This window comes from Anas acuta, chromosome 4, assembly GCF_963932015.1.
Source record: "Anas acuta chromosome 4, bAnaAcu1.1, whole genome shotgun sequence".
NCBI lineage: Eukaryota > Metazoa > Chordata > Aves > Anseriformes > Anatidae > Anas > Anas acuta.
In genome coordinates, this window is record NC_088982.1 from 27,135,095 (window position 1) to 27,162,718 (window position 27,624).

Here is a 27,624-nt window from a genome sequence, read left to right on the forward strand (position 1 = left end):
GAAGATTCGGGACTGTTCACTGGGATACTTACACAAATTTGTTTTGTTTCTATGATTAGCAACTGTGTTTTGAGGTTGCTCTGCACTTTAGAAGTTTGCATAACAGCATAAGGCGGCACTGAGCTCACACGGAGCCCTAGTTGACAGTATTTTTACAGCAGTAAGCACGAGACACATTTCTTACCAGATCTTCTGAAGAAATTTATCTATGCTAACTGTAAATAAAAATAAACTGAATCAGCAAGAATCTGAAGTTGTGCAACTTGTTAGGAAAACAGACAACGGTCTTCAGGGCTTTGAGGCTTCAGAGAAAGTAACAGTGCAAGGGCACGGCGTAAGATGAGCTAAAAGTTCTCACGCAGCGTGCAGATGCACCCAGTGCTGGAGCTGGACCTCTGCAAGAAGACAATACCAAGTGCCACGCAGTGCTATTCTTAGTCACTGTATATGCATCAAGCTTGCAAAGCTAACAGCTTCTTTGTCAGGTCAAGGGGAGGAGACTGGTCGCATCTGAAACAAAAATAGGTGATCATGTGCTTGTCCATGGAACTCCAAATTCACAGCCAAACTGGTCGTTCAAAACATCTGAGCTGTACTGTGTTGGAATAACAAGGAAAAAGAGAAAGTTTTTTTTCTCCTAGCTTCTTCAACTTGCACTTAAAACATTTTATCCAATTCTAACTTCTTCATAAAGTAGTTTGCCTTCTCAAAAATAAGAACCTCCATCTGGTTTCAATACATGCTTATGAACTGGAAAAAGCATCCAAGTACTTGGTTGCAGAAAACTGCAATCGAGAGGTTCTGTTTGGTATGAACGGATGGCCTGGAAGCACCAGAGGAGCACACAGAAGGGGAAAAAGGGGCTCCCCGAGAAGCCTGTGCTGTCAGCTCCCAGGTGTGCAGGTCGTGGAGACCCTGGCACCTCTACCTGCAGTTTCACAACACACCCAGGCCTGGAGACAGCGAACCGCGATGACTCCAAATGACTCATGTAGGAGGGTTGGGATGGAGACACTGAGTGCTGTCAGCTCCAAAAATACAGATCCAAAATCTGTACGTGGTGGACGACCCAAGAACCATCCGGGAGACATGAAGTTGATGTGGTACCTGGCATCCTTTCCCTGTCACGTCATGGCAATGGATCCCAGACCTATGAACTGGACCCAAGCATGGTGGTGCCTTACTGCTGGCCGTGTGCCCTGAACACCCCCATCCCGCTGCCTGGCTGACAGGCAGGCTTCTTGGACACGCTTCCTGGGACTTGTGAGACAGGGACTGAGGGAAAAATCCTTTTTTGTTTTAAATATTTTCACCTACCCCTCTTATAAGGGCTCACATTTACATCTGCTACATGTTTTATATGATGTTATACCAACACTTCCTACACTACTTTCTGAGAAAAGTTAATAGTATTATTCACATTTTTGTAGGAACGTGCAAAAAACACAACATATTAACAATTTATAAGCAAAATAGACATGGGTAAAGTCTGTTCTGAATCTTTTATACTGAATACTGTGAGGTTTTGAGGCTTGAAGAATAACTAAGCATCTAACCGTATGCACCAACACCAACTGTGGTTTGGCCATTAATGACAGGAGCAGTAGTTGGGTGATACTGAGAAGACTACACAGTTTACCACAGACATAAAAAGAAGAAATATAACAGAAGAAAAATACGTAGCTACTAAGATTCTGCTTTATAGATTCTCCAATGCGTAGCCCTCTTCAGGAACAGAAAGCAAAATTTCGCAGTGGAAATATACAAATCTGGTTGTACAGTCCATAATTCTCCTTACTACTGCTACAAGAAGGAAAAAATGTCAGGTAGGTTACCAACCAGCATTAGCACAGATCACTGGCCAATGTCACTATCTCCTGTATTACAATATAAAAATATACTGACAACATTATTTTGAAGACGTGGTAACACTTGCTTCATTATACACTAGCACCAAAACTGTTTTTGTGTGTTCCCACTCAACTCTGGAAACCTCAGCTTCTCTGGTCAACATTTTGGACCTCAACCTCTTGAGTATATAAAAGGAAAATCGGTATGTATTTTAAGAACACCCATTATTTCATTAATCATTCTAAAGTAGTAAGATACAGATTTTATGAATAAATTGAGAACAACTTTAGGGAGGATGGCAAGCAAAAGGAAGGAAAAAGTCTCACAGCAGCTGCCAGCACTGCTGCCTGTGTTGCAGCAGTGACCACGGATCTAGGGCTTAGGATTAGGGCCTCGGGGCCGGCCATGAGCTGCAAACAGAGAGTGCTCTGATGCCCGCACCTGGAACAAGACCAAACGCAAACTGTGGAACGATAACAAGCCTTGGCCTCTCTTGAGTTACGCCGCAAGGCAGTGACCTAGAAACTGAAGCTTCATGTCCAGAGCTCATCACTCATCTTTTTCTGCACTGGCATCGCCTTAAAGTTTTTATGGTGACATACTGATAGCACCATAAAATACCGAGGTGCTTTGATCATGCAATGAAAACCCTCTTCACTAATGAGCTGACTGGAAGTTCCCTAGATCCATGACAGACAGAGATTAGTTTTCTTCCTCCACTGAAGAGAAAAAGGAAGGAGTCTGATCAGCAATGTAGCTTACACAGCACTATGCCACAGCCACAGAAACATTAGGAGGGGAGAATCTCCAGAAATCTGTTATCAATACCTTGATGAAGCATTTCTGTTTAATAAGAAGCATGGAGCAGAAAAACAGAGGAAACTTAACAGAAATACTTGTATTTCTAACTGTGGATGCTTGTGAGAACTTGCAGTGCTTTACTAGGCCCCATTATGCCAACGAGTTCACAGCACCTTGAAGCTGACAAGGCAGACCAACAAATCTAAAGCTTAAAACGATCCCAACCCACTCCCACCACACACAAACACCACAAACACACACAACATGGCCCCATTAACTCGGGTTAACTCAGGCCTGCAGCTCCCCGACAGCACTCCTGTCCAGCAAGGAACCGCGGAGATGGACGCCTGAGGATTACGACAGAAAATCCTGCCCAGCAGGCAAGAGAGCACAGCGGCTCTTCAGCACCTTTGCTGTTCTCTACCTTGTCCTATAAGAGCTAAAACTATCCAATACTGATGGTAATTTGTTGGCAGTCAGTCTGAATAACCTTAAAATTGCAAATATAAACCAAAACCAAATTCTTCTGAAGAACTTGATACCATTTCTCTTGGCACCACGTATGTGGTCTTAACAGAAGTCAGGAAGTACAGAAGAGATAAGAAACCTTGAGAAAAAAATAAAGAAGTGCAATAATATATCTAGTAAAATGGTATCTCCATTGAAATCAACTGAGGAAGCAATCCTTCCTCACTTCAGATCTTCAGAATAAGCAGCACATGCTGTTTTGTTCTGAAAACTTGCGGCATCTCTACCAAGGCCCAGCACATATACTCAGGAACACACCAGCTTGGTACAGTGAGACTCAGTTTCTGTGAGATTCAACTTCAGTTCAATACTCTTCAAGATGCTTTTATGCTCAGCAGCATATTTCACATGATAAACCACATTTTAGAAGGTGAAATTCTACAATCCTGCTACCAAAAACACAGAATTGATGTCAGCACCCTCCTTAGCTGTCCTGCCCTCCTCTCCCTTACCGGAGTAGCCAACTTGTCTTCTTGTTGCCCTTGTCCTCTCCAAGATGAGCACTCCAGTTTAGTATCCCCTTCAGGTATAACATCACCATAAAATACAGGCACAAACATTAAATATATCTATATATACATGTTTAAACAATCCTTTGAAAAGTACTACATACGCTAGGGAAACTTCTAACAGTGGAAACTCTTTTTGGTCACCCTTTGCCATATTTGTGAAACCTGGTTCGGCTCATATTGCTTTGCTTAAAGTATTTTTTTCAGAACTGGGGATAAACTTTGTTTTCTTTCCTGCAGAGGAATACTTACAGCTTGGAGCACATTTCATGGTGTTGTTTTTTGGTTGTTTGTTTAATTTACAATTGTTTAAGAGAAGGAAAAAAAGAAAGAGTTTGGAGTCTGTTTTTTTTTTTTTCTTCCTCACCCATGCACTTCTGCTACAGAACTTCTGGGTTTTAGATTCCTCCAAATTTTCTTTTCCTATTCTGTTCTTTTCTGAAGAGAGAGAGGTTCAAAGATAAGAACACTGCTGCAAAGAGAACAATGCAAGATCCTACCTTAATATTTCCCAATCACGGTTTTTTTTTCTTGAACAGCTACCCAAAAAAATTTGAACTTCTCAGACAAATCTCAGTACAACTGGGCTAACTCCCTTCTTTCTTTGCTTTGCTGTCATAAAAATGAAGTGTCAGTTGCCAGCCTGTCTTTTTTTCCAGGACAAGACCTCATTTGTAGCTGAAAGAACAGTAAAAATCTGGTGATATCTGGCCCCACTTCTATGTCCTGCTGACAGCTGGCACAAACAAGATGTTATGGAGAGAAAGGAGACAGGTTTCCACTGAGATGTCAGACACTCTATTTTCTAAACCTAACGGCAGTTCTGCAGTAACACCAGCTGAGCTGATATTGAACAGCAATGCAGAGACACCAGCACCCTCACAAACACGTCTTTCAGAGCAGGAACTCTTCTAAGTTCTAGCTAAGCAGCACAAACACAGGATGCAAGTAGGGATGATGAATAAGAGAAGTAAAAGGAAGAAAATCACCGATTCATGAGGTTACTTACACTGCCTCAATAGTATTGTGAATGTCAATTATTAATTATTATTGATTTTATTGATTGTTAATAATTAATTAGTATTGATTTGCAGGAGTTTAAGACACTAATATATCTTTCCAGACCAGCACTCTGTTCTGTAGCAATAGGATACAAAGGATACTTTAAAATTATCTTTGAAAATATCCCCAAATCACATGGCAGCTGTGTCAGATGGGCAGAACCAGGAGTCATTTATACTTCCCATGCTGTGCTTTCCTAAGATCTCTGTGAGCAATAAACAACTTTTAGAACTCAAACTCATTCTTGAAGCAAGAAACCTATAAATACTGCTGTTCCCAACGAAAAATTTTATTTTAGAAGCTTGAAGTGGTTGCTTTTTCTTTAAAAAAACAAACAAAATCAAACAAGAAACATCAAAACAAAGCAAAGCCTCCTAGCAGTCTGCTCCTGAATACACTGTAGAATAGTTCAGTTGGAAGGGACCTACAAAGACCATCCAGTCCAGCCGCCTGACCACTTCAGGGCTAACCAAAAGTTAAAGCTTATCACTGAGGGCATCAGCCAAATCCCTGAAGCTACATAAAACTGGAAAAAAAGTACCTTTTCTACACTTTGGATTTTCAAATCCTTCATTCCTAAAAGTGAGAAAAAGGCAAAGCATGGGGATTTATTATTATATGCCTGTTGTTTTCTACTACTACTTTAAGGTATTATTTATTCAGTATTTATTCTGAATTGAGTAAAATGTTGTCCTATTTACATTGCTCTTGTTTGTTTCTAACTATAGACTTGATGCGTTACGTGGATGAACTCCATTATAAATAATTAAAGGGTCTTAAAGCTCCTAATTCTATAACTGTACTGAAACATTTTCCATTTATAAATATTTTAGCTTTCTGACCATTGCCATATTTAAAATACTTCTTGACTGGTCCATAACTCCTGAATTAGTCTAATAAGATCTCTCAATACAAAGTCAATAATATAAAGTTAATTTATTCCTATACCTTAATGTTTCAATAAATTAACATTCTAATATTAATAGTCATTAGAACTATGCAATTCTATGCCTTAACATTCTCTTTTAAATTACTGCAGCCTGCCAGCTTGTTAACCAAAACTGTGCTTCGGTGAACTCCCCTGTAATTTCTCCCCAAAAGTAGTTTCTAACAGAACCTAGTAAAGTAAAGCTTTGCTTATGACATTAACACAGGCAACTGGTTACATCAGAGTTCAAACCATTTATAATTACAGCAGCATGGTCCTGTATCCTTTAGGCTATGGGTGACTGTTTTGATTTAGAATGGCCTGTTCCTCTTTAAGTTTAAATTTACCCTTTATTTTGCACAGTACCTAAGAGAATTTAGAATTTCCCTTTAACTAGCATCATTATTCTTTCTTGAAACACAAGGAAGAATATCTTTTCTATACAGGGGAAAACTGCAACTACACAGCAACTGGACGTAATATAGTAAACACAACAGTTTTGCTCTGTAGTGTTCTGAAGATGTCAACCACTTTTCTAAATAAATAAATACTCTTCTTTTGTCAGCAATCTCTTAAATGCTACTAAACCTCTAGTGTCTGTAGTGTCTGAACCTCACCCCTTTAAATACAAAAGCAGCAGAGCTGGAGTTTAAAAAAAAAAAAAAAAAAGTCAGCAGAAATGGGGTATTTGACATGGGTTGCTGCAGCTGGTTTAGCTGGAGCTTTCCTGAAGTCCATGCAGAGCACGCAGTTTATTCTAGCAACAGTAGCTGACAGAGGGGTTTGCATTTGGGGCACTTTTTCCTTTCAATAGCATTCTCTTCTGCAATCTGAATCATTACAAAATCTAGTTGTGGTATGGGTTTAGCAAAGGGGATATTGCTTTAATAGAAAGAATGCCCTAAAGGAAAGCTCATTCTAGCATATCTATGCCTGATGAAAATAAATAATGCATGTCCCAACACATATTGTACTTACTACAGTGCAGGCATCTTATTTAAAAATCAATATGAAGAACCACACACACGACATAATCTTCAAAAAAAAAAGTCATAATTCCATGTTAACGTGTAGAGAAGTTCAAAGTAAGGCCCAAAACATTTTAAATTTTCATCTCCTTAAAACTTCTAAAGATCTGGTTACACTTCTCTAACAAGTCTCCAGGCCCTTACCTCCAATCTACACCAAATTTCCTTGCAAGTATTAGAATATCAAACAGATAATGCAAAAGAGGGAAAAAATACACTCACAGGTGTTCAGCAAGAGTGGAAGCTATGCCAACCAAAAAAAATAAAAATAAAAATTCACACAGTCATGCAGCAATAAAACGAGCAAATTGAAAGCAGGCTTCTGTGCAATACACATGAGAGCAAGGCTCCATGACCCAGCTGAGCTGAGGAACCCGCTGGTCCTGGCCCTTCTTCTACAGCAGCCCTCGTGTCCACCTGCATCTTCCTGGAGATGGTTTCATATTTAAACAGAAGAAAAACTCTCTGCCTTCCCAAGAAATTTGCTGTTGATGTAATGAGTCAAAACTGCTCACCAAAGGGATGAGACAAATACCACAAGGGGACAGATGAGAAAGTGATAATGCTGCACCGCTGGGAGCAAAGCCCCTTCTGGCAAAAGGGCCCAGCTCAGCAAAACCTCCTCTATCTTCCCCCATACCAAACGGAGAGCTGCAACTGAAGCTTGTCACCTTGAGAACTGTCACCTAATGGGGCATTTTGCACCTTCAGTTGGTACACTGCATCCACTGGTTGGGATAACCTTATAGCCTAGCTGTCCCTTTCCAGTCCACGTGTGTTGATCGGCCTCCTGAACAACAACAAAAATCCCTTTCAGTAGCTCTCATGTCTTCACACAGCAAGTTTTACTACACACAACTTTCTTGGCATTTCATTCAATTCATTTCAATTCAATATATTCCAACTGTGCAAATGGTCATTGTTAAAGACCACCAAAGTTCATAAACAGAGCCAAATATAGAGGTTACAATTCATAATCCTTTTTTACTCAAAATATTACAAAAATCAATCAGAAATGAAGAATCAAGAGATTCATGTTGTATTGGGTGGTTAACTACTGGAAGAAACCTGCCTTACCATGACAAGTAGCAGCCTGTGGAGAAGACATCATAAGCACCACGTTCCCTTTACAGTAACCGAACCTACTGCTTCAGGGTACAGGGAACAAGTCAGCAACCACATGTACTAACACAAAGTACAGTTAGATACATTTTAAAATAATAATAATATATCAGAATCTACATAATCTAGTAGCTTTACTTGATTTACTTTAACATAAACTCAAATTTATCTTTAATTTAAAAATTTCTCCTTCCAATTTATCAAAACCATTTTAGAAGTTACAGTCATAAAGAAAAATTGGTACATACTGCAGAAATGCTCCGTGGACTTTCAATATATAAGATGACTACCCACTGTCAGGACTTTCTGAAGTCGAGGTTGCAATTAACAAAAGTTTCCCACAGGAAGAATGAACATTATTACTTGGGATGTTTAACATTGGAGAAATACAGTTAACATTCTGTTTAGTATTGTATTTACATAATTACTGCTATTGTTTAAAAAGATCTCATGAAAATAAGGTTTTTCCTGACTGTGAAACAGCACTGGACTTGCTACTGGAATATCAAACTGCTATTAGAAATGTCTGAAGGTTCTCTGCTACCACCACTAAGGATAACTGCTGCCCCAAAGGATATTTTGGAGCAGAAGCAATCAGGTAGCATCTCAGACTCATTTCTCCTTCTCTGGTTCATTTTTCTTTGCAGTTTAACAGTTGCAGGGAATGCAAGTTGCAACTTATCATACAATGATGACTGCAAAAATATTAACAAATTGTGGATGCATTGGTTTAAAGAAAATAAGTGTAACCCACAAGCAAAGCCCAACAGAAGCGGCACGTCTGTCCTCTTGCTAAGCACGCACAGCTCTGCAGGCACAGCACCTCGGCCCACCTCCTCCCCAGGAGCCACAAAAGGCCAACAACAGCACGCTTGTTCCACAATTCTTCACACATGCCCTTGTATATATGTTCCTGTCATGGCAATTTAAGGCAATCTTGCCTTTCTTAGTGAAAGCCCGCTGTATCGTTGCTGTCATGAAATGAAAAGCCACAGGATAAAAATGAGTCCATTATATCGAACTTGTTAAATAAATACAATGTTATCGGAGCAGCACCTCTCCTGAGAGCCACAAGTTCATTTTTTGTTGGTAAAAGAGAAAGCAATCTCCAGTCAGGCAATCCTAGGGGAAAGCAAGCAGTTCTTCAACTCTGTGTGATTTTGTTTCATTCACAGAGAGAATGATTCAGGATACCTGCCAGGCAGCTCCCTACTTTTCACAGGCTTGTCAGCACCTGGCAGCTGTAGTTCTGCTAATTCACTTCCCTTCAGTGTTGTTTCATTTCTCTCTGATTTTATAATATATTTTCCAAATGTATGGTTGTATAGACAGATGCAGCTGGCTTTACCACCATGCCCTGGCTCACACACTCAGGTTTAAGTAACTTGGACATCTGAACCAAGCTGAGCAAACCGATACAAAAAACCCCATGACCTACCTCCTGCACAGATCTACCTTACTTTGGGGTTTAAAGACAGACAACCACGCAGAGGACAGAGCCTGTGACCTGTTTGCCAAAGAGACACACCGCAACCATTTCCAAGTTTCTGGAAATATACTGGGTACATCTTCATTCCATTTTTATTCTCTGGAAGTAATTCTTCATTTCCGAACTTGACAAGATGATTATTAGAGCAGATATCAGAAATACAGAAGAGCTTTTAGAAAGCAGTAATGGATCATACCTGTGCTCACTGGAAAGCAGTTGGTTACTATCTACAGACTATAAGCCCCAGAAATATATACATAGGTTTCATTAAAATACACATCTTATCTTTGAGAAAGGTTTCCATTACATAATGCTTTCCTTTGCGAGCAGCATCACATTTGGCTTCTGACCACATATATTACATTACTGAAAGTAATTCTCATGGCACCTAGACCTCCATTAAACAAAGGTTTTTGTGGACAAAGCATGAGCTTTTTCACACCAACTGAAAACACAAACAACAGTTAAAATGGGTGCTCTTGCTACAGAATCAGCAGCCTCAGAAGAATCATTTAACAGAGCACATATCTCAACTGCGATGAACTAAACAGGATCCATAACTTTAGGATCACACATTTTTCCCCTTTAGATCCAAGGTACATTATCAGAACTCAATTACTACGAAAGATCCATGCAACCTAAGGACGAGGCAGCATAAAGTCACCGCTCCGTCCACAACTTCAGTAAGCAAATAATCCTTAGGCAGGAACATCCTCACGACACCACTGGTTTAAGAGGACATGCCTGACTCCCTCTAAAAAGAAGTAATGCCTGAAATTGTTGGCAGCGAGACAGCGTCCTGAAACTAGGCCATACGAATGTCACTTCATTGTTGTCGGTGAAAGAAAAAAGATCAACTACAATAAAACCTTAGCCAGCACTGCAACAACATTATGCCAGCTAAGCAAGCCCTTAGCTGGACCCATGGAGCTTTGCTGGGTTTCTGCTAAGTATGGTTTTTACAGATGATTATTTTTATGTATATACAAATACGTGCAAGCATACAACTCTCTCAGGTTATCACAGAGTGTAAAAAGTAGCATCTGCATTTAAGGAATCTTTGAAGGCAGAGGAGAAACCTTCCTTATGTAAGTTCTCAGCAGATGCAAGTTTATTGAATTTCCAAACACGTGCTCAACATAAACATTATGTAATTCCTTGCTCTGCACACACTGCATCACTTGATTGGAAAATGTTTCAGGGGGGAGAAGCAAGTGGCTTGCCCTCTCGGCTCAATTCACGGAGCTGCCAGCGCACAACACGTGAAGGCACATGCAGGCTGCGTCCCAGGTCTGCTCCCGGCTCCTGTGCACAGCTGCCCTGGCACGCAGCTATGCCCTAATCACGGCCCTCTGCGCAAAACCGAGCGAGGGCTGTGAGAAACGCCAGGTGAAACGCGGCTGCCTGGCCGGCACAGGGAACGAGGCGGTCAGTGCATCGCCCGGTACCTCCTCGCGGCAGAAGAGTCGGGAAGATCTCCGCTGTGCTTACATAACGGAGGGCAAGCAGGAGAAAGCACAGCATCGCCAGCAAGCTCTCCTCACTGCCCCGCTGGTGTTACCGCTCCTTGTTTTATCGTAGCTGATGCTGCTGTCTAGTCCAGACCCTGCAGTCCAGCTCTTTATTTATACGGCAATTATTTAACTAGCTGCAGGCTTAATTTATTCTAACTGAATGCATCCCATGCTCTACTTTAGTTTGGGAACAATACATGTTAACAAAACCAACTTTAAGGATTTTTGATCCTTTTCATGACACCTCCAACTTCTTCTATAAGACATATATTTTTAATTAGGATCATTTATGATTCAGCAAGAGCGCAAGTACCTCCCAAGCACACGGCAGAATTTGGAACAGCTACAGTTAAACTTTAAGATGCAAGCACAAGAAGTGAAGAGCCAAACCTATTGGGACGCCTGTTTTGAAATATTCGCTGCTCTAAGTTAGAGCCGTGAGCCTAGAAGTTATTAGACCAAAACACAAATCACAGCAGTTTAGTGCAAAAAGCAAGTCTCACGCCTGAGCTATTAGGACGTGGCTGAACGCCTGCACTCCTGGCTGATTAATACGCTGGACCATAAATAACTCCTTACTAATTCTTTTAAACAAGACACGCGTGAATCATCGGGCAAGCAGCGCTGTATTGGGGTACAAATCCCAGCAGCTTTGGTGGAGCCCTTGGCCAGGAAGAGCCGCACGCTGCAGCACGCCTGGAGCAATGCCTTGCGAAACGCGGCCTCGGGCTGAGGCACCGGGTACCTCCCGCTGCTGCTGCTTTCAATTTTTAGGAGCACGAGCTGCACAGCATCCCTGCCGAGCTGGGACGTCGCCTCCGTTGCCTCCTGGTGTCCTGCTGCCAGCCCGAGAGGTGCCACGCCGTGCACGGCAGCTCCCGGCCCCAGACCCTGTGCTGAAGCATGCATTAAGGGGTGATGCGAGGACAGGGCGCCCTCAGCGAGGCTGCTGCAGCCCAGGCAGGGAATCCTCCTGGAAAGCCCAGGGCCGGGCTGCTCGCAGCTCCGGCCGGGGAGCCCCGGACCGCTCCAAGCGCTCCCGAAGGTGCCTCCCCGCTCAGCCCGGAGCCGTCCTACTCACCGCCGCCGCCGCCGCTCCAGGCTTTGAGCAGGGACTTGATGCTGAGCTCGAAGAGCAGCGCGTCCTGCAGGCTCACCATGCTGCCGCCCGCTCCCGCTCCTGCTCCCGGACCGGTGACGCAGGGCCGGGGGGCGCGCACTGAGGGCGGAGGCGGGCGGCGGGGCCGGGGGCGGGGCCGGGCGGGAGCAGGCGGGGATGCTCGGCTCGGCCCGGCCCGGGGCCCCCAGCTCCAGGGGGCGTCACACACAGGGGGGCTGGGCCCTGCCTCTGGTCCTTCAGGAGGGTGTGGGAGCCCAAACGCAGCACGGACAGCTCAGGCTGCAGGGGCAGCTGCTCCCAAGCTGACCCTGTGGCCCCGCACAGAAAAGGCAGGGGAGAGGGGAGCTGACCCACACCACGCCGGCAACCCAAAAATGCATGGCGTGGGTCTAAGGTGGACTCAGCAAGTGAATGTGCTGTAAAGTAATTAAGAGAGAGCTACATCGGTGCGGAACTGTCCCTGTAATTCAGAGTTGTCCCTGTAGCAGCAGTAACCCAGCCATGAGGAAGAACTCAAATGTACTCCTAGTAGATTAAGAAAATTAAAAGCGGTGTACACCAAATATTTTCCATGTTTTTTTTTTTTTCCCTTTCCTCTCCCCCAATAAAATAAAATAAAATAACACAGAAACAAAGGGGGGATATGGACCTGTCATAGCTAAGTGCGCAGCTCCAGCAGCCCAGCAGAGGCACGCTGACAGGAGTGGGGTAGGGGGCTGCTGATGTGGGTGTTTGGCCAGCTGTGCTGTGGGGTTGTTTGTTTTTTTAGATAAAAATGGCACTATTAACTGCTGAAAACTAAGTGACCACATAATCGAGTTGTCAAATCCCCCCCCCTCCCATGCAAAAATATGACTATAGCACCACATGAAAGTGCTATATACATCCAGGTATCTCTTCCTTCCCACGTAGGGCACAGGCCGTGCACACACAGAGCGATGCTTTGGGGCACTGCATCAAGCTCTCTTTCATAAGCCTGATCCAGGTAATGTTACATACATTGTGCCTCCCTCTAATTACCTCATACTCATTTTTCATCGCTTCTTTTATGAATACAGTCAGAGTTATACTTCAAGCACTTCTTTTCCCTTTCACTAAATAAGAAAGAAGAGGTTGTGTTTTGTTATTAGTAGGATATAAAGGTCAGATTTTGGAACTGGCTGATGAATTTCACCACTAATTTGAAAGACTGTATTAATTATGGTTAGTCTCCGACTGCCTTTAACACTGGGCTACAGAGAGTTCTTCAAAGGAAGCCTTGTTAACAGCACGCATTCCAAAATCATGAGCCAACTCTCCCAGCACCTCAAAAATAATGACTTTTTAAAATACACTTTGGGTTCTTTGTAGTTGCACCCCCTCCAGCTTTTATTCTTTAAATTATTAGCACCAGAAACTTATTAAAAAACAATCACCCAGAAACCCCAGGAGCACAGAAACACTAATCTCAATGTTCCACCTCCCGAAGCCCTGGTAAGCAAACAGAAGAGCTGCCAGTGTTTCTATACAGGAGTGTTTTTAAAGTGAATGAATGTTAGGAAATATTTTTTAAGACTTTGCATTTATTTTTGATAACAATGTGTTCAGCAAAGCAAGTTACATAGCTCTCCCCCACAGCATCTGAGGTTTTGCTGCAATAGTATTTATTCATATTAACTGTTGATTAATTTTGGTAGGTCTTCCTCAAGGAAACTAGCCACTCACTTTACCTGCAGTTCGTTCAGTATTAGCCCATTAACATCTCTAAGATGTTAGGAGTATTTTAAGAACATTTGGACTTGCGTGTACAAAAAAGTGTAAGTTTTTCTAAAGGTTTCAGTGGCAAGACTGAACACTAGGAATACTTGATATTAGAAACATATATACTGAAAAATCATCAATATCATATGAATACGCACATTTGCTTTCATATATACGTGCACACAGTTTGATTTATTGGACATTAATTTACAAGATTTAAGATGCAAGATTTATTTGCATACAGCAAATATTTCTATTATCCTCTACAAACACACCCCAAAGAAGAGAAAAATACCACAAGTTCATTTAACAGGAGGGTTAACAAACCTGTCAGCATCTTAGCATTACCACAAGCATCAGTGTCACAGGTATAACCGTGTACAAACCTTCTAACATTTCTTTGTCCTCACAACCACAACTTAAATGTTTTTTATAATCAAAGATTTATAGATGACAACTACAGCAATTTTGAACTTTGTTTCTGTTTAGCCTGTGAATTGAGTTAATGAGGTAACCTATCATACACTAGAATAAGCAGATCTCAGAATAAAACAAATTTTAAAATACATCTTTTATTTTATTTTTAATCAGAAGAGGAACAGAAGAAGCAGGAAAAGAAAAACATGTATTGCAAGCCCCTAAAAGCTTGCCAAGCAGAGAAAAAGCTAATTCACTACACAGAGCCCAATAAAACTCACTGTGTAGAGTTACAAGATATCATCATCATGCATTTCCAAAACTGTACAAGAACATGTCATTTTCAGCATCAATTCCTTTTACGTTCCTCATTTTCAGAGAGGAAAATGAAACAGGCTTCTGGCTGGGAAATTACACTGTGTCTAAAATAGAGAGCAACAAGTATGTCCACTGAAAACATCTAAAAATATGTATCATTTTGGAGTACATATATGGGAAGTCTTTCATGAGATATTTGGCCCACTATTTTATTACCTAGAGAAAAGATGGAAAAAGAAAGCACTTAAGTTAAACTATAAGGCAGAAGTTTTGAACTGAAGCTGTTTTATGCAGGAAAAACAAACCAAAAAGAAAACCTCAACAAAACGAGGCCATTACTTAACTGGACTTAGGAGTTCTGTACAAAGTAGCAATTCACATCACTCCAATAAACACGTAGTTAAATACTGATTCTGAAGTTTGCTTACATTTTGATACTGGACCAGTTGTAAAATTCCCTACCAAAGTGAACAGACTAACAGAAAGTCTATGAACTTTTTTGATATTTTCTCAAGTCAAGGAGAGGCATAATTGTGAATGAGCACATTGATACCAGTAAGCTCTTACGAAGAAAAGAACGTAACTGTGCTAAAGCAGAAGTGCTCTATCAGCTTGCAAGCGTCCAGTCCACTCCTTACTTTTTGTTCAGATATGAAAACCTTTCAGGGAAGGCAATGTCTAGAAGCAAATTAATTGAGAAGTTTCAGCACCACAAGTCTACTGACTTCAGGCTTGAAACAGCCCTACACATTACAAGATTCCAGAGAATAAGTCCACCTGTCCTAAGAAGTATTAGAGCATCTATGAGAGCACCCATTTGTTGCACTGTTCATGCACAGCACAGCTGAATCACACAAGCAAAGTCAGTTCCACACTTTAGGAGTACAAACCTTATATGCCTAATATTCAGATCAATGAAACTTGAAGGTCACTCTTACAGCATGGAAGAGTTGTTCTGAGTGTTAGAAGTAGCAATAGGATCCAACCAGTATAAAAGAACATGCACTACTGTGCCACAGTGAGATATTAGAAGCTTTTTTTTTAAAATAGAGCTTGAAATTTTAATAAAAACATTTATAAAAGGACCACTATACTTACTAGGATCAATACAGTTACTACAAATGTGTATGCAAGGGTGGTGTATGCAGCTTTTCTTTAGAAGAGCATTACACCATTTTCTTGGAGCTACCCAGAAGTATCACTAGCAACTATTTTGAATAATGTACATAAAATAAGCACTGTGTCTAACAATTGTTGTTTCCGTAACTGCCAGAGCTCTGGCTTGTGGCAAATATTAAGATGCAACACCAAAAAAAAAAAGTGGTTTGTGTTGTTTGAGCCTCATCCCTATAGACGGAAAAGGTAGTGGGGTTCTCACTTTCCTCACATGGCTTTTTATGAGTGAAGATATTCCTGATGAAGTCATCTTTAAAAAGCATTATTTACAAAGTTTGCTTTCCAATGACAGAAAGCAGTAACATTTTATATCATTTGTTTTACAGTGAACATCACAGTTTTTAGTTTCATTTCCTATTTTCAAGTGTTATTCCCAAGTCCTTTTTAAAATTTAATTTCTCCAGGAGTCTATCATATCATACTACCTTCTTTCCCCTCTATGCTATAGTTCTTGCTGTTTTCTACCGGGATAGCAGACATAATGATTTCTCTACTTTTCTACAACTAAATAATTTGCATTAATCATCCCAGAAAAAATATTCAATTTTAAAAGAACAGCTAAAGTTGTTCTTTTAAGTTACATTAAAAAAAATATATATGGTCATTGTTGCATTCGAGTTTCTTTGAGGTTTCCAGTGCTACTTCATTCATCTTTAGGATGATATACACTGACAGAAAATGCATTCAGGCAAAACTTCAAATATTTAAAGTCAGTTAAAACTGTAAGTTTTCCAACTAGCTCAGGTAGGACACTGAAGATACATGGCTTTCTTGTAGAGCAGTCTTTGAGTAAGATCAAATAGGATACTGTTAATATTTAACTTTTCCAGTAAGCTGCTGTCATGTTTATTAACAGTAATCCTATCTTCCTCCTTCTCTCTCCCCCCCGCCCCCGAAAAAATACGAAAAATAAATCCTGAAAAAATAAGATAGCTTTCAAGGTGGTTTAACATAGAACTTAACAACCTTGTAAGAGCTGAACACATTTCACACTGAGTCTGGCCCTTCTTGAAAATCCAGCTTTCCAGATCACCAAACATCATAAGATTACAAGGAAACGAATCAGCAATAAAAAGCTACAACACTTCAAACAACCCAGCAGGCAGTTCTGAGATGTTATTTAATCAACCTCTCTCAAAGAGGAAACAAGACAGGCACAGCAATACACAAAGCCATAGCTGTTACTGCTCGAGAGCTTAACAAACCCGAGTTTCTTGATTTTCATGGTCATCCAAATAGTTAAATTTTTACAGAATCCCAGTGGTTTACTCTCTCTCAAATACTCAATTTTGACCTTCCTTGACTGCAAATAAGCTTTAAAGGTATAGTCTGACTAGTATGGTTGTGTGTCAGACAAGCAGAAACGTTCTGTGTTAGACAAGCAGAAATAACTGCCCTAAGATCTGCTGGATCCTGCATCACGTGCTCCTCACTGTGCTCCAGCATTAATATACCAACATCCTGCCTTCAGAGAGCTGGCATTCCAGTTTTCACCAGCCTTTTAAATGGAACCTGGAAACAGTTTCAAGTCTACTTTGAAAATCCCTGCTTAGTTGCTGGGCATTTAAATGGATAGAATAGGGAAAGGCTTAATTCTGTTACCCTACAAGGCCTGAGGACAACTGTTACGAATCAGTTATGTTTCTATTTTTGCTGCTCCTCCCAAGCTGCTAGATGTCTGTGCCACTTTTACAGGAAACATCACATTTGCATCATGTGAGGACCAGGGACACTAGCCCTATAGAAAGCAGTGTCAGCTTAAAAGAGAAAAATAAGTACATTTAAGACTCATCCAGAATTAAAATAAATAAAAATAAAGTGTATTAGTGTATTGGGATACAGTCCCAAGTCTGTTAAGGTGCATGAGTGGCGTAGTGCTTGGGCTGAAAGTGTCCTGTGATGCTTGCCCATCAGCTGAAGGAGCTCCTACCTGCCCTGCCCCTCCCTCCCCATAAGCAGAGCTGGACATTTGCTCCTGAAGCCCTGCAGCTCACAGCCAATTCCTGTTTGCCCATTAGAGCGCTTCCCAGCCCAGGGGAAGTATGAGGTGTCTGCAGGGCTTGGGGAACTGCAGGGAGTTGCAAGCGTGAACAGCTTGGTGCATCCCCACTAAGCCTGCTCACCAGCACAAGCCCACCACAGCCCCTTTCACCGTAGCCCTGTGGGCTGTACAGCTGGCAGAGCCGTGACAGGGTCTGCACACACTCCTGATGTTTTAACTCCCTGAAATCATCATTTCCAATGTTTTAATTACACAAGACAAGAACATGGAGCTTGGTTGTCCAATATCATAAATGATGACAGTAACATGGCATTCTTCTTAGTTGAACTGAAATGACATAGTTCTTCACAGGCTGCACTGCTCAATTACAGTGCATTTTTTAATGCAGGCTTTAAACAATTAAGTGCCTTGAATGCTGATTTATTATTATTATTATTTTTAAACAACTTCCCCATCCCTGTGAAACCACAGATACTCCTGCAGCAACACAAAGCAGGAGTACAAAATAGAAACACTTAAGATTGAAAAAAGGTAATTAATACATATACACTGATTTGCAAGTCAGAATTAACAGCATTTATATGAGGTGCTATTCACACCTTGGCAAGCATGCTGTTTCACTGAAGAAAAATGAAAAAACACAAAAATCAGGAAGGGAGAAAATGCAAAGTAGCAGCAAACCCAAAGGTACAGCTGAAAGCAACACTTGGATACCAAACACCTAACGAACACTCGCGCTTTACAACAAGGGCTCGGTTGTCTGGAAGTTCTGCAAATAGGCCACAGCACAAAGTCCTCTAAAGGGCCCCATCTGGTAGGCTACAGCCTAGCCTCTACAACCAGATGCATCTGGCACCTGTGCCCGATGCTGGGAGTGCTTCAATGCAGCACAGTCGATGTTTATCGCTTGACCTGGGACCCTGCAGGCAGCTCTGCATTCACTGAGTGCCTCGGGCACGGCAGACCAAATGGAAAGGAGCAGTGGCACCCCACTGCAACCTCTACTAGTTAAAGAAAAACACAGAGCTGGAATTAGGTAATTGAAACGTTCAGGTGAAGTGGAGAATATGCTTATTCATTTGAACTGGCTGCTCTCTGTCAGTCGTGTTATTTTTTGATAGAGCTCTAGCATACTAATCATTCCTCTCAGCAATTACCATTAATGGGTTAGCTTTCCAAAAGCACAATCTGCCTATAAATGCATACGGTACGATTTCATCATCTACTGGGCGAATTTAACTATTCAGTTCTATACTGTTCCTTCCATGTAACGGCAGCTTATGAAAATCTCAACTAAAGAATATAGAAAAAATATCTTTAAGTTATCTCTACTCAACAGAAAACAACATGCTGGATAAGTGCATTGGTTTTAACACAAATTATGAGCTATTTCTTTTTTCCTTTATTCACCACTTTCCTGTTTCTCCTGCTTTCAAGCTACAAAATAGTTTAAAAGTAAAGATATTCTTCTTCACCCAGTCATCTCCTCAAAGTAACTGAGAAAAGGCTCACCCCAGTGTATCTTAAAGGTACCAAAAGACACAAGACAGGGGTTTGGGTCAGTATCTAATACAACCTTGCAACAGCATCCTAACATTAGAAAACAAACACAAAGGTTTCTAAAGCTCAGATTGCCATACTGGTCTTGTCAACAAGCAGTAGAAGTCTCCCAAGCTGCCATAGACCAACATAGATGCATGTCACTACAGACCTACCTGGTACTAAAGGGCTGAAGCAAGTTATTTATGTGGTACCTGTACATAAGGGGTATCCCACAACTTGTAAAGTGAGGTTATTTCAAGTCCTGAACAGCTGGAGCATCTTACAGAACACCTGCTGCAGACAGGAACTTTAGAACATCTTTAGAAAGTACCATTGCTAAAACGATGGGGCTTTCTGAAAGCTTTCCCCATCTCTCCAAATCAGTAGTGCCTGTGGATTTCTCTTAACAGACTGCTTCTTCATAAATAAATGCAAACATCAAAAACCTTAGAGCAAGAGCATGCCAGGTCAGAAGCCTCTACCTGGGAGGGGATTCTACAAAAGGAAACCTTTTGTAAGTTGACAAGAGCAAGAAGATGCCTTTTGGATAAACGGGTGAGACCACGAACATCCCTTCCCAAATCACAGGTATTCTTCAGTAACGCTTCAGTAACAGTAACTATTAACAGTTACTATTCTCCAGTAACAGTAACTGAGAAAATGTATTCCCATTGAAAAAGGCCAGTTGTGACATTTCCTTGCTTGAAGGGCAACTAAAGGGTACCCCGTGCTGTCACACAGAGAATGCCATTTCCTGAAAAAGGAAAGCCTTTCCAAAGTAGTCCTTAAGATGAAATATTTGAAATTACTTTCTCTCCACCTGGATCCACATAATACTTTTCAGAAGGAACGTATATAAACTTAGCACTTAGAGTAAGAAGCATTCTGTTATTTAAGAGCTTAAAAGAGAAGAAATGAAAAGTATGGAAGTCCACAAATCAAGGCATAGAACAGCTAACAGAAGTACAGCCAACAGAAAATGCCAACAGCCACCCAAAGTATCATGATTTACTGAAGGATGTCATGTCATAATACCAACATCTTCCATTTATGATTCACATTTTCATTAGGAACAAGAAGAAAAGCCACCTTAGGAGGGATAAGAAACATGTTAGATCATCTATTAACTAAAACTTTTGCATTTTAATCACTTTTTCCCCTTTTCAACTCAAAAATAAAGAATTATTAAATAAAAACCTTCAAGCTATTGTGTCCATATCTTAAATTTGAATTGCTGATGTCACTACCATGAAATCTCTGTATGCAACTGCTGATTTTATCCTGCTGGTGTATATACTTCACTGACCTTAAATATACTTAAGAGTTTGGGGGGGAGGTCTGGGTTTTTTAGCACAGTGATTGATTTTAATGCGTTATAAAGGACAATAGTTTTATACTTAAAGGAAAATGGTTCTTAAGATATGACTAAGATTTTTTATACTGTCCAGACTTTTACAGACTCTAATTTGGGCTACAGGTAGATATTACATATAATTAGATAGCGATTTCATGGGTATGATAGTGTTTTCAAATCTGAGGTATACGTAAGAAATTTGCAGCATGAATCAAAAAGGAACATGGTAAACCCTTTTCACACACTGATTGCAAAACCTGTGGACTGTTTAGACAGATTTAAAAAAAAAAACAAAACAAAACACTTATTTCCTCTTACTACCACCAAATCAGAGAACTGTTTTACAGTAGCATATCCATTATTTTCACAAGGAGTTTTTTTCTCCAAGTCTTGAATTCAGCACTTCCCAGCTTTCTTTAATAAAGTTATTACAGGATCTTATGAAGAGCTGCTCGTTTTTCTTGCTGTATTAAGTTTTCCCTCATTCTCTCCATACAATCACCCTTCTCTTCATCTCCGTCAAGTTAAAAAACTTGACTTTGTCCCTATTCCAACTGAGTGAAAAATCTTCCCCTCCCCAGCCTAAAGTTACATTTGCCACATTTACACAACTCCCCTTTTAACTGCATTATCTTTAGAGTAATTATTCACAATAATGTTTCAAAGACACTATACTGAAGTGTAAATATATTTAAAATAAAAAGAGAAACCCCTTCAATTCAATTACTTCTGCCCTGCCAACTTGAATATTTGTTATCTGCAGGACATGACAAAAAAAAAAAAAAAAAAAGAAAAAAACCCAAAGACCATGATTACTAACATTCACTTACTAAACTGCTGCTGGTTCATTCTCATAGTATTTTGGCTTGCTTCCTATCAATTGGTATTGGGAGGGAAGGGTGGTTCCCTCCTGGTTTGACAAGCTGAACTGTCTCACCAAGGGCCAACTTACACCAGGACCACAAAAGTGAATACACAGTATGGCTATACAGGTAGGAGGATACAATCTCCACAATTTCTACAGCAGTGAGACATCGCATTGATTCAGCTGCCAGATAAAACCCTCTATTAACATCATTAAGCCTCAGAAAACCTTCTGAGTGCTTCAAGTCTAGAAAACAATATTATATTATAAAATCAGAGCAAAGCATTACTGGCTATACCTTTGCACTGAAAATGATGCAGAGATAATCTGTGATGGCATACAAAAATTTTAACCACTGCTCACTGTATCTCAGAGGAAAACTAATACATTGCTTCCTCATGAAAGCTACATGAGTACCTGTTAGGTATGAAGAAACAGCCCTTCGAGGCACACTTTTGAGTTGTTCTGACACCCAATTTGAAAGCAGCAGTAAGTTACAATTACTACATTGCCCTTTGAGAGGATGTAAAGAGTTTGGTAAGGAACAAACAAGCATGCACTGGAAGAACTGAGGAATGTATCCACCATGAATTCATCTGTGCTTATTATTCAGATGAAACAGACAACTAGGCTGGAAGTACATTAGGTGTACAGCCAAGTATACAATAAAAATCAGGTCTTTTAAAGATTTGCTGTATAATTCTGGACTTCATTTCAGCTCATTGTTGACTTTGTCTTAAGCAAGCATTACTTAAACATTTACCGAGTGGTCAGAATTATGGAGCAGTCTGTATTGGCTTATAAGCAGCAATAAGAAAAAAATTATGTTAAGTGCAGTGATGATACCTCTGGAGAGATGCTTTGTTTCCATTTATCTAAAATATTAAAGAGCTCATTTCCCACATATCAATACATTTAAAACAGAAGGGGTATCCAGAAGATGACTGTCACTTGCAGCGATGGCAGGACATCCAGTGCTGCCCCTGCTACTCACCAAAGAAGCCCTGATGAGCTGATTCACCTCAACAATTCGCCTCAATAACATCACACCCCCCAAATGCCAGGCTGTTTTCTTTGTCAAATCAATCAGCTTAGCAAAAGGCCATGCTGGAGAGGAGATAGGGAAGGGCTGCACAGCTGGGAGCGAGATGGCCCCTCTCACTGGCTATTGTGTCAGCCTGATCTGCTTGTAAAGCTACACTCAAAAAAATAAACAAAATCCCCTTCCCCTACCTTCTGCTGCAAAGGGCAGCAAGAGCAGGCTCCAGAGGCACTTGAGAAAGGTTTCTTATTACTTATGGAAAATATACATAGAAGAATTTCCTGGGGCATTACTCAAAGAAAACAATACTATCTAGCGTGATAAGAAAACAGGAGAGAGGATTAGAGATTTTTATGTAAATAGCATTCTAGATCCCGAGCGGTATTATGGAACAGGCTCTGAATGTAAACAAGAAGCAAGCAGAGGTTGAAGGGAGGAGAGGGAAAAAAAGCAGCACTTGTGTTTAGCTGCCTACTAACCACTCCAGCCTTCTCTAACTGAAATTCAGAACCTGGATCCCCAAACTGACTTTTATTGCAGCTAGATGCTGGGGCTCCCGGTCATCCTCTGCTGTACAAGGCTGATCAGAGCAGCACCACGGAGCTGACAGTGCCCTGCAGAGCTGCTGGTGTTTCAGGGACACAGTGCTCACAGGCAGGTCGTGTCTACCCAGCCCCTGCTGCCAGCCCCCTGAAGCAGCTACAGCTCTCTTACTCATTTCTTTCCCACCAAACACGTTGTCAGCTTACGTTCCACTCCCTAGCAGAGACATTTGAAGGGAAACAGGATTCATGCTTGCAAAAGAAGAGAGGTCTTACATACACGGAAATAACGTGGACACTGTGAGCAGTGCGAACACTTGCTCACTGATAAATTTTAAAAGCTCTTAGGTGGCTGCTACAGGTTTGACTTGTAAGGTTCACCATCACAGCTGCTCCACAGCGTTAGCTGCCCTGCCCTACAACACAGCCAAAGCACAGCTCTGCCAGAAGTACACGTTTCACAAGCTTAGCTACAGCTGCCATTTGCCCATTTACACTGAACAGTCATGGTATTCGCCTCCTTTAACACTGCAAACAACAAGGACACTGTGAAATCAGAGATTTTTTCTGTAATCAAAAAGTTGCAGTAAATTTAAAATTACTGCCTATTCTTTCATACAAATTTATTACACGTTGTCATGTGTAAAATCATATATACAAGTACTTCAGCAAGTGAGATGTGTTTTTCTAGTGTTCTAATAATCCAATAAATCTAAATAGACAGCTAAATTTCTAAAAAGCACTTGAAAGTATTCTGATGGATATGTCTTTTAAAATACACAATATTTTACACATTTCTAAGGCCTTATTTTCTGCTATAAAACAATGTACAAAGCAGTTCAGTGCACATTTTGGAAGACAATATTGATAAATATGCCTTAATCCTGAAAAGAAAAAACTTCTCTTGAATTCCATACAAAATATTTAGATCTGATACAAACAACCCCAGCTGAGTGGTATTACCAAAATTAGTGCTTTTATGTTTCAGGTGCTGACAATAGCAGTTTTTTTGCTTTAAGGACCTTACATAATACTTTTTAAATGGTTGTCAGACTCAAAATTTAACCTAAATTCTTACTAATACAAGAACTTTCCTAAACACCAGTAATAACAAACAGAATAAAGAATAAAAAACCTTCCAAATTCAAACATATCTACAGTACAAACAACCTTAGCTTTAAAAACCTGTCAAGCTTCTGAACAGCTTCACTACAGTAAGTTCTGTGGTGCATTAACACCACATCTGCTGACAGTAAGCAAATAAATATTTACTTTTTTTTTTTTGTAAGCCATTCTATTGTTTTATTACCTGTTTTGTTGACACCTGCCTCCTGCAGTACACCCCACTGGTAAACGCAGTAGTTCTTTTGCTCTATTCCAGAAGAGCAGTTCATTCCATTACCATGATACAAAAATAGAAATAAGCAGATAATTTAAAGAGGATTCAGCTACTATCTGCTATTGTAAAAGCATGATCCCAGAACAGACTAAGTCTGCATTTCGTGCATGTTGACATCACGCCATTAAGTGATATCCGTCAGGCACTACTGACTTGTGGAAATTCTTCCTAGTAATCGCCATTTGACAAATATTTAACAAGTGAGAAACGAGAATTCATCTCTAACAGTAGGATAAGTGCATTCTATGTCTATTACCTCATTTGCTCAACTATCAATAAAATGTTGAACGAGGTTAGATGAAGGTATCTATTCTGACTACAAGCTTCAGCCTACAGCATTTTCTTTTAGCCTGAACAAAGACTATTCTATTTGTCTTAAATTATAACTCTGAAATTATAACATTTGAAATAAAGCATTACTTAAAAGTGTGAGTTATAAAGAATAGCATAGTACAGCATAAACACAAAATTAGTAAGATATGCCTATGGAAATATTTGAGCTGTGCACCTCAGTGATATCCAACTATAAACTTCACGACTGCGTAGCATTCAAAGTTAAATGAAGACACAAACCAGGCTAAAAGAGCGTAAGTTTTCGATGAGTTTTCAAACAAAGGCTATAACAGCCTTAACAGACATTATTCTGCACAATCTCCGATGGTGGGCGCCACTATGACTTGTTCCAGTTTGTCAGAAAAATTGTTCCTAACATAAAATTGTCCCAGCTCTCCCCAAATGCCATTGTTAAGCACCTGACACAGATGAATAAAAATAGTTAAAAAATTACAATCAGAAAGGCTAAGAAGAGTCTTTTAAGGCAGCCTCTTTCTCACTCCTCACCAAATTAGTTCCATAGTTAAGGCTACACATTCGCCACTCAATGAGATGGGTGCCACCATCTCTCATCAGTGCAGTGAGATGCATAAAGTTAAATTTCAGACCATGCTAACTCATGAGAAGAGCCATCAGATAGCAAAGGGTAAAAACTGCATCTGATTGCCAACAGCATCCAAGACCATGAAGCCTTAAGACCCTACCGTTTTATCCAAAGGCCAAAACCAAGAAAGACAAGTTTTCCATTGCCACCTATCTGAACTGTCTGGAAAAGTAACATTAACTCATTCTACTTCTTTTTATTAGCACATTACACTGTAGTATTTAGACACTAAGATTTTTTTTCCCCTGCCTTTTAATACAAGCACAATGGCCCTTGCTCTTCCACCCCCAATCCCAATCACAGGCATGCACAAATAAGGAACACATCAGAAATCGGGTAAAATTGCTTTAAAGTAAGTCACTGACATGACAGCGTGTCATTTACAAGGGAGTTCTGAGCCTAAAAAACACCATTATCATAGTGACTCTGCTAAAAGGTCTTATTAAGAAATTCATCAGTTTAGCAAAGCAATCATGACCCAAAGAAAGTTCAGTAATCACTTTTTATCAGGTTGCTGACACGGATACATACTGTACTGAGGACGTAAATCATGTATCTCCTCATCTTCATCGATTGTTTGTCCCAGTGAAAGCAGACTGACACGTCTCATCTTCAGCAGCCGTGGCGAGCTTTCACGGACAGTACTCCCAACATCCAGCACAACATCTCCAGAAACAACAGTGGGAACAATTTTTTTCAGAAATTCCATGTTTCCCTGCCTTCTGTACGCTCAGCATTGACTAAGTGCGGCAGCTGAGCTGCACGTTACAGAGCGGTGCTCCCACAGTAACTTCCTTGAAGGCAGAGGTGGACTCCGCACACTACTTCTCCCCGTGATGTCATGTTGAACCTGGGTGGTGCCAGCGCCAGCACGTCAGCTGCCAGCTGCTCAGAGGCAGATTTTAAAGACGTCTAACTGTACAGACTGATAAGAAAACCAAACAACAACAAGCCAGTGTATTAACTGACGTACATTAAATTCTTCGCTTGTATTAAACACCCTTTTAGTGCTGCAACAATTTTAAGCACTAATAAAATGCACGGTGTATTTTCCAATTTGTATCTGACAGAGTTCAATAGCTCTTAATTTTCATGAAGTGCACAGAGAGTGTTCATCTGCATTTGAAAGATAACGCTTATCATTACAAAAAGTCTATGCACCAGCTTTATAAACAGTGTCTAGCAGCACCACAACTTAAACCGTTTGCATTCTCGCATGATGTTAACTACTAGCTACAAAGTTACCAACGCTTATTAAACTTATTAAATTATCAATTTTCCAGGGCCTCTTAGGCTGTATTTACCACTTCAAATACTCAAACTGCCTTCCAGAAAACACCAAGTACAAAAACAAGCTGTCTCTTTTGTCCAAACTTTCACTTTAAACCATATGGATCAGTAGCCCTAGGGATAACTGAGTTTTTTGTTTTCATTTGGGAGAAAGTTTAAACATTGTTCTATATTTAGTTTACAGAAGCTATTATGAAAGATGCCTTGCATTTAGAGCAGAAAACTCAGAGAAAAAGAAGTACAGAAAACTGTACCGAGAAGCGTACCCTAACGCTTTCTACATTTGGGAATATGTATGATTGAAAGTATTATTTTATTTACCAGATTTAGAGACCCAAACACACTACTAAGTAATATCCCCACCTTGATTTCACTGGAGATGATTGCTGTCACTCAGACAAAATCTGCAGATACTCATTCTGAATAAGTATCACTGGTAGCCTGAACACTTCTGGTAGTTTTGTGAAAGCAGCTCAGCGTCCAAGACCTTTTTGGATGCATTCAACACAGTTATCTGACTTAAGTGTCAAGTACACCACACTGCTATACGTTCCTTAAAATAAACTATTTAATCTCAAATTCATTGCCGTATCTAGCTCTTTTTAAAAGGAAACAATAATATTTTAAAATTTATTAAATGTAGATAATCTGTTTCAGGTCAGAGTTCCAGCAGTTTGATGCTCACAACGGACCGCTCAACTGCATTAAGCTGTCAATCCTTTACTGACCAACTATACCATCGCACTAGGTGTTAAACCTAGTTAATATCACTACTTGAGAAATCTGGTACAAGTTCATTGAAATTGCCACCTAAGATACTTATCAAGTTCAGTTGCAGATTTAAGATGGGTGCTATCTTTAGCATTCAAATCTGCATTAAAATCCCCAAATATTCAAGTTAGTCTAAATCTCCCTTGTAAATGAATGTAGAAATCTAGGAGGCCTGACCTTATCATAAAAGATATGTTGCTAGAATATAGTTTTCCACAGTGAAAGATCTGGTGATTAAGCAAAGAATTGTCCTTACAATCATTTCATTCATGGTATT

At 40.4% G+C, this 27,624-nt stretch overlaps 1 protein-coding gene across 10 annotated transcripts in view; it reads right to left on the bottom strand.

Annotated features, from left to right (window-relative positions):
* Positions 1 to 27,624, bottom strand: part of FRYL (FRY like transcription coactivator) — a 153,709-nt gene that overhangs the window by 109,557 nt on the left and 16,528 nt on the right. For 6 of the 10 annotated variants that reach the window (XM_068680302.1, XM_068680297.1, XM_068680295.1 and 3 more), the window contains exon 1: positions 25,818 to 26,114. The exons of 1 other annotated variant lie outside the window; for it this stretch is intronic. In XM_068680302.1, the coding sequence (XP_068536403.1) occupies positions 25,818 to 25,995 (178 nt within the window). In that variant the 5' untranslated portion in view covers positions 25,996 to 26,114. Of the gene's footprint in view, positions 1 to 11,913; positions 12,048 to 25,817; positions 26,115 to 27,624 lie in introns of those variants that run through there. 3 more of the 10 variants (XM_068680298.1, XM_068680296.1, XM_068680300.1) reach the window with 2 other exon arrangements.